Genomic DNA, 15,334 nt, shown 5'->3' on the forward strand with positions numbered 1-15,334 from the left:
CCGACTTTCCTAGGCCCCATTCCCAATAAGAGTCAGTTCCAACACCCTGAGGTTTAATTCCTACCTGGTTTTGCCCATCCCTCATAACCTCTCAAGTGACCTGCCCACAAACTTCTACACAGTCTAATGGGAACAAAAATAAAACAGGGTGGAGAATTCCACTTCAGAAGATGGACCCCAGTAGGTTTGGCAGGACAGGCCTTGGAACCCAGTGGAAGACCTAATTCCCTTCCCTTCAGGCCTGGATGCCTTGGTGAGTTTTCTCATTTGCACTGGACAAGACCTCCTCAGTCTGTTCTTAGATAAATTCTGATAAAGGTCATCCTTCACCGGTTCTCAGTGAATATTAATATATTTATTTTTACAGAATACATAATGCATTACATTTTCCTCTCAGAAAAACCTATCAGCTCTGTTAAGTAGCTGAAGGAAGTAATGTGTGAGTAAACAGGGCAGAGAGCAGATTCAGAAAATCTGCCGCATGTCCTTCACGGTGAATCACAGTGGATTTTGACCAAGTACATCGATACTCGAAGGGGTGAGCCACCACTTCAGAGAGGGATGTCCAAAAGCAGCGAAGTCCAGGGAGACAATGTCTGGAGTGATGGGCCAGAAGCAGGATGCTGAGAGAAGGGGCAGGAAAGGAGATTTGGAAGCAACTTGTGGAAATCTTTTCCCTAGAATAGAACAGGGAAAGCTGGGAAGAAAGATATCCTGCAGACGAGTTCTGTGAGAGATCTGATGAGTTAAGTGCCCCCCCCCCCCCCCACCGTCTTGATCCTTGTGGGACTGGGGCTGGGTAAAGGCAGCAGGAAGGGGAAGATTCTTCATTATCTCTGGCTCAGCTGGCGTAGGTAGGGTTGTTCTCAACGTCACTGCCCTCAGAGACAAAATCCTCGAAGGGCAGGCAGTTAAAACAGAAGCGCCTGACGTCTTTCCAGCAGATCTCGCAGTACATGGCCCCACAGCCGGGGTTGGGGCAGTGGTAGGAGGTGTTCGTGGGGCCCTCTTTGCATACCAGACACCACTTGCGGATGAACCTCTGCAGAAAGGGGAACAGGCGGTGCAGGGTCCCAGCAAACCCTCTCAGTTGCTGCCGAGGTGCGGGTGGTGGGGAAGAAATGAGCAAGTTCACTGTCTCTGGAACACCAGGCACATCCAGAATCCAGCCCACCCTAGCAAACTACCCCTTTTTCCTGCCTAAAAGGCCCCCACACACCACCCAGTCTACATAATCTGATCCTCCTTAATTATCCGCAGTCCGTTTAAATATCACACAAGCATACACACCCCTCACCAGCTTAAATACCCACCTTAATTACCACCAGCCCACATTAAACACCAGTTTCAATACCCACCTTAATTACCACCAGCCCACATTAAACACCAAACAAGCAACAAATCCTGACCAGTTTCAATACCCACCTGAAGCACCTGCAGTCCACCCTAATTATCCCAGTTACTGTTAAATACTCCACTGACACCTGAAATACCCTCACTAACTTGTTGTAATTATTTACAGCTCCCTTAAATGCTACAATCATTATTAAACATTCCTGACCACCTTAAAGCCCCTCACAGACCTTTGTATCTTCAGCCCTCCTTAAATACCACCAGCCTGCCTTAAACTGCCCTAGATTCCAGAATTGGTCAAATATTCCCTCTGGCCACCAGAAATGCCTCCACTCACCTACCTAAATATGCCCTTAACAATCCACAGCCACCTTAAATCCCACAATCATAATCAGTTTAAATAACACTGCATTCAATACACTCACCAGTCCACCTTAAATACCCCAAGCCATCCTAAATGCCGATATATCCAGCTAAATTAAATTCTGCAAATATACACACACACACTTTACATCAGTCGGTTAACAGTAGGGGTCCATGGCATAAAATAGGTTGGAAAACCCTGCCTTAAATAGACCCTCTGCCCACCTTAAATACCCCTGCTCCGCAGATTGTGAAACATTGCCACAACATTATCCACTCAAATAGCAACCCCCCCCCCCTCTCACTTCCACTTTTCCATCCACCTCAAATACCCATTGTTGGCCCATCTCAAATACTCTTAACCCACTCCATTCCCCATGTCTCCTGGGAAAACCTGCTTGAAAAGGATCATTACTTTCCCCCATGTACCTGCTCTCCGACACACTTTTCCCCCACCCCACTCAGCACACAGGAGCATCACATACACACACCTTCTGTTCTCAGCTTGTAATCTACCAGAGCCAGAGCCGCTGTTACTGAGTCCACACACTCAGAGTCCCACTTGCCAGGCAGTTAAACAAAAATAACACATCATATGGAAGGTAAATCAACTAGACCACAGATTACAGATTTCTTAAACTAAACATTGCTGTTAGAACAGTGTAGAATATAAATATACTTGAGAGTGAATTACAGGCTGAGGTCTAATACAGAGGTTCAGGGGGGTTATATATAGAATAACAGATCTCCAGGAATAGGTTACAGGCTAGGATCTAATCCAGGGATTTAGAGTGTTTATATAGAGAATAACAGATCCCTAGGAGTGGGTTACAGGCTGGGATCTAATCTAAGGATTCAGTGGGTTTATAAGAACTTAAGAGATAGGAGCAGGAGTCGGCCTTCTGGCCTGTCGAGCCTGCTCCGCCATTCAATAAGATCATGGCTGATCTGGGCATGGACTCATCTTCACCTATCTGCCTTTTCCCCATAACCCTTATGCAAAAATCTATACAACCTTGTCTTAAATATATTTACTGATGTAGCCTCCACTTCATTGAGCAGAGGATTCCACAGATTCACTACTCTTTGGGAAAAACAGTTCCTCCTCATCTCCGTCCTAAATCTACTCCCCCGAATCTTGAGGGAGTAGTCTAGTCCCCTAGTTCTAGTCTACCTATCAGTGGAAACAAAGTTTTGTGCTTCTATCTTTTCTATTCCTTCCATAATTTTATATGTTTCTATAAGATCTCTCTCATCCTTCTGAACTCCAGTGAGTACAATCTCTCCTCATAGTCTAACCCCTCATCTCTGGAATCAACCTGGTGAACCTCCTCTGCACTGCCTCCAAAGCCAGTATATGCTTCCTCAAGTAAGGAAACCAGAACAGCATACAGTACTCCAGGTGTAGCCTCACTAGTACCCTGTACAGTTGCAGCATAACCTCCCTGCTCTTAAATTCAATCCCTCGAGCAATGAAGGCCAACATCCTATTTGCCTTCTTGATAGTCTACAGCAACTGCAAACCAACCTTTTGTGATTCATGCACAAGCACTCCCAAGTGTCTCTGCACAGCAGCATGCTGCAATTTTTACCATTTAAATAATAATCTGATCTTTCATTTTACTTTCCAAAGTGGATGACCTCACATTTGCCAAATTGTACTCCTTTTGACAGACTGTTGCCCACTCAAACCTATCTATATTTTTCTGCAGACTCTCCATATCCCCATACATAATTTGCTTTTCCACTCAATTTAGTATCATCAGCAAACTTAGATACACTACACTCGGTCCTCTCTTCCAGATCGTTGTTATATCGTGAATAGTTGCGGACCCAGCACCGACCCCTCAAGCACACCGCTCACCACTGATTGCCAACCAGAGACACACCCATGTATTCCAGCTCTTTGCTTTCTATTGGTTAACCAATTCTCTAACCATGCTAATACATCACCCCAACTCTATGCATAGTTATCCTATGGAAAAGTCTTTTATGTGGCACCTTATCGAATGCCTTCTGGAAATCCAAGTAAATAATGTCCATCTGTTCCCTCTATCCACTGCACTCGTTATATCCTCAAAGAACTCCAGTAAGTTTGTCAAACACGACCTGCCTTTGCTGAATCCACGCTGCAACTGCCTGATGGATCCATTTCTTTCCAGATGCCTCGTTATTTCTTCTTTAATGACAGCTTCAAGCATTTTCCGAATGACAGATGTTAAACTAACTGGCCTATAGTTACCTGCCTTTTGCCTAAATTTTTTTTTTTGGAATAGTGGCGTGACATTCGCCTTCTTCCAATCCGCTGGTATCTGCCTAGAGTCCAGAGAATTTTGGTAAATTATCACCAGAGCTTCAACTATAACCTCTGCCATTTCTTTCAGTACCCTGGGATACGTTCCATCGGGGCCAGGGGACTTGTATATCTTAAGACCCACAAGTTTGCTCAGCACTACCTCTTTAGTGATAGTTACTGTATTGATGTCCTCACCTCCCATCGCATCCATAACATCTCTCTTTGGCATGTTCGATGTGTCCTTCACTGCGAAGGCTGACACAAAATAGTCATTCAAAGCCTCAGCCATTTCCTCATTACCCAATATCAATTCCCCCTTCTCGTCCTCCAAGGGTTCACTTTGGCCATCCTTTTCTGTTCATATAATTATTTACTATCCGTTTTTATATTTTGTGCTAGTTTATTTTCATAATCTCTCTTCCCTTTCTTCATTGCTCACTTACTGGTTCTTTGTTGCTTTTTGAAGTTTTCCCAGTTTTCTAGTTTCCCACTACTCTTGGCGACTTTGTACGCACAAGCTTTTAGTTTGACGTCTTCTTTTATTTCCTAAGTTGTCCAAGGCTGGTTCTCCCCACCCTTACTGTCCTTGCTTTTAACTGGAATATACTTTTGTTAAGCACCTTGAAAAATCTGTTTGAAAGTCTTCCACTGTTCCTCAACCATCCCACCATATAGCCTGTGTTCCCAGTCTACCCTATTCAACTCCTCCCTCATCTCATTGTAGTCTCCCTTGTTTAGGCATAATACACTGGTTTTAGATTGAACTATTTCACCCTCCATTTATGTGAAGCTCAATCAGCTCACTTTTTCCAAGAGGATCCGTAGCCACAAGGTTGCTCATTTTACCTGTCTCTTTGCACAGGACCAGATCTAAGATAGCACGTTCCCTTGTTGGTTCAGTAACAAGCTGTTCAAGAAAGCCATCACATATGGACTCTATGAAGTCCTCCTCAAGACTGCCTCGACCAACTTGATCAAGTTGAATAACGGATATAGATATATTTAGAATAACAGATCCCTGGGAGTGGGTTACAGGCTGGGATCAAATCCAGGGATTCAGGGGTTTAAATATAGAATAACAGATCCCTGGGAGTGGGTTACAGGCTGGGATCAAATCCAGGGATTCAGGGGTTTAAATATAGAATAACAGATCCCTGGGAGTGGGTTACAGGCTGGGATCAAATCCAGGGATTCAGGGGTTTAAATATAGAATAACAGATCCCTGGGAGTGGGTTACAGGCTGGGATCAAATCCAGGGATTCAGAGGTTTAAATATAGAATAACAGATCTCTGGGAGTGGGTTACAGGCTGGGATCAAATCCAGGGATTCAGAGGTTTAAATATAGAATAACAGATCCCTGGGAGTGGGTTACAGGCTGGGATCAAATCCAGGGATTCAGAGGTTTAAATATAGAATGTCAGATCCCTGGGAGTGGGTTACAGAGTTGAGGGTAAACTTTTCTGGCCATCACTTACCGGTAGTTGTTTCATGCGGGCCTGCATAATGATTTTCTTGCGTTGGGTCTCAGCATACGTGATCCGCTTACGCAGCCACTCATTATAGAGGAACAGTACTCGCTTCTTCTCGCGCTGTGTGGAAAGCATCCAGCAGTCGTCAATACCCACACATGGCAGCAGACTGACGCTCCCATACCTGGCACACATCAGTACGCCACGGAGGTGGGGAAGGAAGCGGCTATTCTGCCTATCCGTATCTGATCCACCAGTGTCCCATCACACTCTGACCTGCGTCTGGTAGCTGGGGAGAGGTAATGAGGTGGATGTGGAGTTCATGGACAGCATCATCCAGTCAAGTTATGGGTATCCCGTCACACTCCTGATCTGTACTTTGTAGCAGGGGAGAGGCAATGTGTTGCTTGTTAAGTCCACCAAGAGAAATGAAGAGTGTTCCGTCACAGTGTGACATTTGCTGTGTACGTGGGTGTAATGTTCTGGTTCACATCTTTACGGTTATGCTGTAGGTATTTCACTTTAGCAGTTCTGTAAGAGCTGTTTGTTCTGCTGTCAGCCTGTTTGGGTTATTGTTGAAGATAAGGGATGATGAGGAATGTGTGTGCTATCCAATTAGGATGCTGGAACTGGGGGGGTGGGGAGCTTCTTTCTGGTGAGGGACACTAAGGTCGGTCTCGGGGCTTTTGTTCAGCGGGAGATGAAGAGAGAAGACACTGGAGAGAACCGGTCGTAGGATACGACCCAGCAGGAGCCCCACTTGTTTGAGATGGACTGTGTGCAACGTTCGGAAGGTGGTGTGGGTGTTCATGTTAACCAAGGGCCCAGCGCGTGAGTGACAGAGAAGTTCAAGCTGAGCTCCAACTTGTGCACATTTGACTGTTTCATTAGAATGGGCCCTTTTCTTTTTGTTTTCTTTACTTTCCCTTATTGCCCTAATGTTGTCTCATTTTCACTATGCACTGTACCAGCAGTTATGGTCGAAATGACAATAAAAGTTGACCTGACCTGACTTGACTTGACTTAATTTAAGATGCATAAATGTAATTCCTTTAATCATAAGCAGTGCACTGTCTGCTATTTTGTGGCACCAATTTGTAACAGGGTAGCAAATGACACAGCATCCACACAACCGGGGTTTGGGGTGGGAGAGCTGTCTCAGTCTCACGAGTTTTGCGGGACCGGACAGTGTCTTCCCCAGACTTACACAGCCAAGGAAAGCAGTTGGGGTTTCATGTGGTAAAGGCTTTGGGGTGTCCAGAAGTGTGTCACCCACAGCAGGAACTCCCATCTCCTGTGCTCATGCCAATTGATCTGGTCCAAGACCGAAGGCGACAAAATGGAAGTCAGGACTTGGGGCAGGAGGGCTCCGAACGATCTGAAGTTTACAGGGATGGGAACGGCTTTTACCTGACTCTTACTGGCCCCCCACGGGGAAAAGGGGGATTTACCTTGGGAAAGCAGAAAGCGGCAATAACTCTGCGTAGTCGGAAGCTGTAGACCTGCAGGAAGCAGAAGAGGATGATCCCGCCCATGGGAAGTAAGGTGATGTATATACTGGACTGCTTCATCTTGTGTGGCTTGGGAAGACACTCTGGGAAGCAAGGAATGCATTATCAATATAGATCCGAGGCTCTCAACCAGGAGGTCGATCCTGTTCTTGATCTTCGACGGCCGGAGTTCAGCAGTTTAATGTCCCCATTTCTTCTACTGGGTTATGGGGGATGGGAGGGTCAGGGGGCTGGGAGGAGGGGCCTCAGTGGGGTTGGAACTAAAGGGAAGAGAAGGGGGCCATTGTGGTGTGAGGCTGGAATGAAGGACCTCAGTGGGGCAGGAGTTGAGGAAAGGGGCATCACTAGGGTGGGAGTTGCAAGGAAGGGGCTTCAGAAAACAAATCTCATGACATATGCCAGTGACATTAAACCTGATTCTGATTCTGGAGTGAGGGCTAGAGGAAGGTGCTTCAGTATGGAAGGAGCAGGAGGGACAATGGGGGAAAGGATAAAGGGACAGGACTGTCTGGAGGAGGGTCAGTGGGCGAGGAGTTGGAGGGACAGGACTGTCTGGAGGAGGGTCAGTGGGGGTAGGAGATGGAGGGACAGGACTGTCTGGAGGAGGGTCAGTGGGTGAGGAGATGGAGGGACAGGACTGTCTGGAGGAGGGTCAGTGGGGGTAGGAGATGGAGGGACAGGACTGTCTGGAGGAGGGTCAGTGGGGGAAAGGATGAAGGGACAGAACAGTCTGGAGGAGGGTCAGTGGGGGTAGGAGATGGAGGGACAGGACTGTCTGGAGGAGGGTCAGTGGGGGTAGGAGATGGAGGGACAGGACTGTCTGGAGGAGGGTCAGTGGGGGTAGGAGATGGAGGGACAGGACTGTCTGGAGGAGGGTCAGTGGGTGAGGAGATGGAGGGACATGACTGTCTGGAGGAGGGTCAGTGGGGGTAGGAGATGGAGGGACAGGACTGTCTGGAGGAGGGTCAGTGGGGGTAGGAGATGGAGGGACAGGACTGTCTGGAGGAGGGTCAGTGGGGGTAGGAGATGGAGGGACAGGACTGTCTGGAGGAGGGTCAGTGGGGGTAGGAGATGGAGGGACAGGACTGTCTGGAGGAGGGTCAGTGGGGGTAGGAGTTGGAGGGACAGGACTGTCTGGAGGAGTGTCAGTGGGGGTAGGAGATGGAGGGACAGGACTCTCTGGAGGAGGGTCAGTGGGAGAGGAGATGGAGGGACAGGACTGTCTGGAGGAGGGTCAGTGGGGGTAGGAGATGGAGGGACAGGACTGTCTGGAGGAGGGTCAGTGGGGGTAGGAGATGGAGGGACAGGACTGTCTGGAGGAGGGTCAGTGGGGGTAGGAGATGGAGGGACAGGAATGTCTGGAGGAGGGTCAGTGGGGGTAGGAGATGGAGGGACAGGACTGTCTGGAGGAGGGTCAGTGGTTGAGGAGATGGAGGGACAGGACTGTCTGGAGGAGGGTCAGTGGGGGTAGGAGATGGAGGGACAGGACTGTCTGGAGGAGGGTCAGTGGGTGAGGAGATGAAGGGACAGGACTGTCTGGAGGAGGGTCAGTGGGTGAGGAGATGGAGGGACAGGACTGTCTGGAGGAAGGTCAGTGGGGGTAGGAGATGGAGGGACAGGACTGTCTGGAGGAGGGTCAGTGGGTGAGGAGATGAAGGGACAGGACTGTCTGGAGGAGGGTCAGTGGGTGAAGAGATGGAGGGACAGGACTGTCTGGAGGAGGGTCAGTGGGGGTAGGAGATGGAGGGACAGGACTGTCTGGAGGAGGGTCAGTGGGTGAGGAGATGAAGGGACAGGACTGTCTGGAGGAGGGTCAGTGGGTGAGGAGATGGAGGGACAGGACTGTCTGGAGGAGGGTCAGTGGGGGTAGGAGATGGAGGGACAGGACTGTCTGGAGGAGGGTCAGTGGGTGAGGAGATGGAGGGACAGGACTGTCTGGAGGAGGGTCAGTGGTTGAGGAGATGAAGGGACAGGACTGTCTGGAGGAGGGTCAGTGGGGGTAGGAGATGGAGGGACAGGGCTGTCTGGAGGAGGGTCAGTGGGGGTAGGAGATGGAGGGACAGGACTGTCTGGAGGAGGGTCAGTCGTTGAGGAGTTGAAGGGACAGGACTGTCTGGAGGAGGGTCAGTGGGGGTAGGAGATGGAGGGACAGGACTGTCTGGAGGAGGGTCAGTGGGGGTAGGAGATGGAGGGACAGGACTGTCTGGAGGAGGGTCAGTGGGTGAGGAGATGGAGGGACAGGACTGTCTGGAGGAGGGTCAGTGGGGGTAGGAGATGGAGGGACAGGACTGTCTGGAGGAGGGTCAGTGGGGGTAGGAGATGGAGGGACAGGACTGTCTGGAGGAGGGTCAGTGGGTGAGGAGATGGAGGGACATGACTGTCTGGAGGAGGGTCAGTGGGGGTATGAGATGGAGGGACAGGACTGTCTGGAGGAGGGTCAGTGGGGGTAGGAGATGGAGGGACAGGACTGTCTGGAGGAGGGTCAGTGGGGGTAGGAGATGGAGGGACAGGACTGTCTGGAGGAGGGTCAGTGGGGGTAGGAGATGGAGGGACAGGACTGTCTGGAGGAGGGTCAGTGGGGGTAGGAGATGGAGGGACAGGACTGTCTGGAGGAGGGTCAGTGGGGGTAGGAGATGGAGGGACAGGACTGTCTGGAGGAGGGTCAGTGGGGGTAGGAGATGGAGGGACAGGACTGTCTGCAGGAGGGTCAGTGGGTGAGGAGATGGAGGGACAGGACTGTCTGGAGGAGGGTCAGTGGGGGTAGGAGATGGAGGGACAGGACTGTCTGGAGGAGGGTCAGTGGGCGAGGAGATGGAGGAACAGGACTGTCTGGAGGAGGGTCAGTGGGGGTGGGAGATGGAGGGACAGGACTGTCTGGAGGAGGGTCAGTGGTTGAGGAGATGAAGGGACAGGACTGTCTGGAGGAGGGTCAGTGGGGGTAGGAGATGGAGGGACAGGGCTGTCTGGAGGAGGGTCAGTGGGGGTAGGAGATGGAGGGACAGGACTGTCTGGAGGAGGGTCAGTCGTTGAGGAGATGAAGGGACAGGACTGTCTGGAGGAGGGTCAGTGGGGGTAGGAGATGGAGGGACAGGACTGTCTGGAGGAGGGTCAGTGGGGGTAGGAGATGGAGGGACAGGACTGTCTGGAGGAGGGTCAGTGGGTGAGGAGATGGAGGGACAGGACTGTCTGGAGGAGGGTCAGTGGGGGTAGGAGATGGAGGGACAGGACTGTCTGGAGGAGGGTCAGTGGGGGTAGGAGATGGAGGGACAGGACTGTCTGGAGGAGGGTCAGTGGGGGTAGGAGATGGAGGGACAGGACTGTCTGGAGGAGGGTCAGTGGGTGAGGAGATGGAGGGACAGGACTGTCTGGAGGAGGGTCAGTGGGGGTAGGAGATGGAGGGACAGGACTGTCTGGAGGAGGGTCAGTGGGGGTAGGAGATGGAGGGACAGGACTGTCTGGAGGAGGGTCAGTGGGGGTAGGAGATGGAGGGACAGGACTGTCTGGAGGAGGGTCAGTGGGGGTAGGAGATGGAGGGACAGGACTGTCTGGAGGAGGGTCAGTGGGGGTAGGAGATGGAGGGACAGGACTGTCTGGAGGAGGGTCAGTGGGGGTAGGAGATGGAGGGACAGGACTGTCTGGAGGAGGGTCAGTGGGGGTAGGAGATGGAGGGACAGGACTGTCTGCAGGAGGGTCAGTGGGTGAGGAGATGGAGGGACAGGACTGTCTGGAGGAGGGTCAGTGGGGGTAGGAGATGGAGGGACAGGACTGTCTGGAGGAGGGTCAGTGGGCGAGGAGATGGAGGAACAGGACTGTCTGGAGGAGGGTCAGTGGGGGTGGGAGATGAAGGGACAGGACTGTCTGGAGGAGGGTCAGTGGGAGTAGGAGATGGAGGGACAGGACTGTCTGGAGGAGGGTCAGTGGGCGAGGAGATGGAGGGACAGGACTGTCTGGAGGAGGGTCAGTGGGGGTAGGAGATGGAGGGACAGGACTGTCTGGAGGAGGGTCAGTGGGGGTAGGAGATGGAGGGACAGGACTGTCTGGAGGAGGGTCAGTGGGGGTAGGAGTTGGAGGGACAGGACTGTCTGGAGGAGTGTCAGTGGGGGTAGGAGATGGAGGGACAGGACTCTCTGGAGGAGGGTCAGTGGGAGAGGAGATGGAGGGACAGGACTGTCTGGAGGAGGGTCAGTGGGGGTAGGAGATGGAGGGACAGGACTGTCTGGAGGAGGGTCAGTGGGGGTAGGAGATGGAGGGACAGGACTGTCTGGAGGAGGGTCAGTGGGGGTAGGAGATGGAGGGACAGGAATGTCTGGAGGAGGGTCAGTGGGGGTAGGAGATGGAGGGACAGGACTGTCTGGAGGAGGGTCAGTGGTTGAGGAGATGGAGGGACAGGACTGTCTGGAGGAGGGTCAGTGGGGGTAGGAGATGGAGGGACAGGACTGTCTGGAGGAGGGTCAGTGGGTGAGGAGATGAAGGGACAGGACTGTCTGGAGGAGGGTCAGTGGGTGAGGAGATGGAGGGACAGGACTGTCTGGAGGAAGGTCAGTGGGGGTAGGAGATGGAGGGACAGGACTGTCTGGAGGAGGGTCAGTGGGTGAGGAGAGGAAGGGACAGGACTGTCTGGAGGAGGGTCAGTGGGTGAAGAGATGGAGGGACAGGACTGTCTGGAGGAGGGTCAGTGGGGGTAGGAGATGGAGGGACAGGACTGTCTGGAGGAGGGTCAGTGGGTGAGGAGATGAAGGGACAGGACTGTCTGGAGGAGGGTCAGTGGGTGAGGAGATGGAGGGACAGGACTGTCTGGAGGAGGGTCAGTGGGGGTAGGAGATGGAGGGACAGGACTGTCTGGAGGAGGGTCAGTGGGTGAGGAGATGGAGGGACAGGACTGTCTGGAGGAGGGTCAGTGGTTGAGGAGATGAAGGGACAGGACTGTCTGGAGGAGGGTCAGTGGGGGTAGGAGATGGAGGGACAGGGCTGTCTGGAGGAGGGTCAGTGGGGGTAGGAGATGGAGGGACAGGACTGTCTGGAGGAGGGTCAGTCGTTGAGGAGTTGAAGGGACAGGACTGTCTGGAGAAGGGTCAGTGGGGGTAGGAGATGGAGGGACAGGACTGTCTGGAGGAGGGTCAGTGGGGGTAGGAGATGGAGGGACAGGACTGTCTGGAGGAGGGTCAGAGGGGGTAGGAGATGGAGGGACAGGACTGTCTGGAGGAGGGTCAGTGGGTGAGGAGATGGAGGGACAGGACTGTCTGGAGGAGGGTCAGTGGGGGTAGGTGATGGAGGGACAGGACTGTCTGGAGGAGGGTCAGTGGGGGAAAGGATGAAGGGACAGGACTGTCTGGAGGAGGGTCAGTGGGTGAGGAGATGGAGGGACAGGACTGTCTGGAGGAGGGTCAGTGGGTGAGGAGATGGAGGGACAGGACTGTCTGGAGGAGGGTCACTGGGGGTAGGAGATGGAGAGACAGGACTGTCTGGAGGAGGGTCAGTGGGTGAGGAGATGGAGGGACAGGACTGTCTGGAGGAGGGTCAGTGGGCGAGGAGATGGAGGGACAGGACTGTCTGGAGGAGGATCAGTGGGGGTAGGAGATGGAGGGACAGGACTGTCTGGAGGAGGGTCAGTGGGGGAAAGGATGAAGGGACAGGACTGTCTGGAGGAGGGTCAGTGGGGGTAGGAGATGGAGGGACAGGACTGTCTGGAGAAGGGTCAGTGGTTGAGGAGATGAAGGGACAGGACTGTCTGGAGGAGGGTCAGTGGGGGTAGGAGATGGAGGGACAGGGCTGTCTGGAGGAGGGTCAGTGGGGGTAGGAGATGGAGGGACAGGACTGTCTGGAGGAGGGTCAGTCGTTGAGGAGATGAAGGGACAGGACTGTCTGGAGGAGGGTCAGTGGGGGTAGGAGATGGAGGGACAGGACTGTCTGGAGGAGGGTCAGTGGGAGTAGGAGATGGAGGGACAGGACTGTCTGGAGGAGGGTCAGTGGGTGAGGAGATGGAGGGACAGGACTGTCTGGAGGAGGGTCAGTGGGGGTAGGAGATGGAGGGACAGGACTGTCTGGAGGAGGGTCAGTGGGGGTAGGAGATGGAGGGACAGGACTCTGGAGGAGGGTCAGTGGGGGTAGGAGATGGAGGGACAGGACTGTCTGGAGGAGGGTCAGTGGGTGAGGAGATGGAGGGACAGGACTGTCTGGAGGAGGGTCAGTGGGGGTAGGAGATGGAGGGACAGGACTGTCTGGAGGAGGGTCAGTGGGGGAAAGGATGAAGGGACAGGACTGTCTGGAGGAGGGTCAGTGGGTGAGGAGATGGAGGGACAGGACTGTCTGGAGGAGGGTCAGTGGGTGAGGAGATGGAGGGACAGGACTGTCTGGAGGAGGGTCACTGGGGGTAGGAGATGGAGAGACAGGACTGTCTGGAGGAGGGTCAGTGGGTGAGGAGGGAGAACAGGACTGTCTGGAGGAGGGTCAGTGGGCGAGGAGATGGAGGGACAGGACTGTCTGGAGGAGGATCAGTGGGGGTAGGAGATGGAGGGACAGGACTGTCTGGAGGAGGGTCAGTGGGGGAAAGGATGAAGGGACAGGACTGTCTGGAGGAGGGTCAGTGGGGGTAGGAGATGGAGGGACAGGACTGTCTGGAGGAGGGTCAGTGGGGGTAGGAGATGGAGGGACAGGACTGTCTGGAGGAGGGTCAGTGGGGGTAGGAGATGGAGGGACAGGACTGTCTGGAGGAGTGTCAGTGGGGGTAGGAGATGGAGGGACAGGACTGTCTGGTGGAGGGTCACTGGGGGTAGGAGATGGAGGGACAGGACTGTCTGGAGGAGGGTCAGTGGGCGAGGAGATGGAGGGACAGGACTGTCTGGAGGAGGGTCAGTGGGGGTAGGAGATGGAGGGACAGGACTGTCTGGAGGAGGGTCAGTGGGTGAGGAGATAGAGGGACAGTGTCTGGAGGAGGGTCAGTGGGTGAGGAGATGGAGGGACAGGACTGCCTGGAGGAGGGTCAGTGGGGGTAGGAGATGGAGGGACAGGACTGTCTGGAGGAGGGTCAGTGGGCGAGGAGGGAGGGACAAGACTGTCTGGAGGAGGGTCAGTGGGTGAGGAGGGAGGGACAAGACTGGAGGAGGGTCAGTGGGGGTAGGAGATGAAGGGACAGGACTGTCTGGAGGAGGGTCAGTGGGCGAGGAGATGGAGGGACAGGACTGTCTGGAGGAGGGTCAGTGGGCGAGGAGGGAGGGACAAGACTGTCTGGAGGAGGGTCAGTGGGTGAGGAGGGAGGGACAGGACTGTCTGGAGGAGGGTCAGTGGGTGAGGAGATGAAGGGAAAGGACTGTCTGGAGGAGGGTCAGTGGGGGTAGGAGATGAAGGGACAGGACTGTCTGGAGGAGGGTCAGTGGGCGAGGAGATGGAGGGACAGGACTGTCTGGAGGAGGGTCAGTGGGGGTAGGAGATGGAGGGACAGGACTGTCTGGAGGAGGGTCAGTGGTTGAGGAGATGGAGGGACAGGACTGTCTGGAGGAGGGTCAGTGTTTGAGGAGATGAAGGGACAGGACAGTCTGGAGGAGGGTCAGTGGTTGAGGAGATGAAGGGACAGGACTGTCTGGAGTAGGGTCACTGGGGGTAGAAGATGGAGGGACAGGACTGTCTGGAGGAGGGTCAATGGGGGTAGGAGATGGAGGGACAGGACTGTCTGGAGGAGGGTCAGTGGTTGAGGAGATGGAGGGACAGGACTGTCTGGAGGAGGGTCAGTGTTTGAGGAGATGAAGGGACAGGACTGTCTGGAGGAGGGTCAGTGGTTGAGGAGATGAAGGGACAGGACTGTCTGGAGTAGGGTCACTGGGGGTAGAAGATGGAGGGACAGGACTGTCTGGAGGAGGGTCAGTGGGGGTAGGAGATGGACGGACAGGACTGTCTGGAGGAGGGTCAGTGGGTGAGAAGGGAGGGACAGGACTGTCTGGAGGAGGGTCAGTGGGGGTAGGAGATGAAGGGACAGGACTGTCTGGAGGAGGGTCAGTGGGTGAGGAGATGGAGGGACAGGACTGTCTGGAGGAGGGTCAGTGGGTGAGGAGGGAGGGACAAGACTGTCTGGAATAGGGTCAGTGGTTGAGGAGATGGAGGGACAGGACTGTCTGGAGGAGGGTCAGTGGGGGTAGGAGATGGAGGGACAGGACTGTATGGAGGAGGGTCAGTGGGGGTAGGAGGGAGGGACATGACTGTCTGGAGGAGGCTCAGTGGTTGAGGAGATGGAGGGACAGGACTGTCTGGAGGAGGGTCAGTGGGGGTAGGAGATGGAGGGACAGGACTGTCTGGACGAGGGTCAGTGGGGGTAGGAGATGGAGGGACATGACTGTCTGGAGGAGGGTCA

General features: G+C 53.7%; 1 protein-coding gene across 1 annotated transcript in view; it reads right to left on the reverse strand.

Moving 5' to 3' along the window:
• Positions 1-408: 408 nt before the first annotated feature.
• dcst1 (DC-STAMP domain containing 1) overlaps positions 409-15,334 on the reverse strand; it is a 109,266-nt gene continuing 94,340 nt past the window's right edge. Inside the window, exons 14-16 of the mRNA XM_073059915.1 lie at positions 6,934-7,076; positions 5,489-5,602; positions 409-1,093 (exon numbers count right to left, since the gene is read on the reverse strand). Coding sequence (XP_072916016.1) covers positions 842-1,093; positions 5,489-5,602; positions 6,934-7,076 — 509 coding nt within the window. The 3' untranslated portion in view covers positions 409-841. The remainder of the gene's footprint in view (positions 1,094-5,488; positions 5,603-6,933; positions 7,077-15,334) is intronic.

The sequence above is a fragment of the Hemitrygon akajei genome, chromosome 11 (assembly GCF_048418815.1).
Source record: "Hemitrygon akajei chromosome 11, sHemAka1.3, whole genome shotgun sequence".
Taxonomy (NCBI): Eukaryota; Metazoa; Chordata; class Chondrichthyes; order Myliobatiformes; family Dasyatidae; genus Hemitrygon; species Hemitrygon akajei.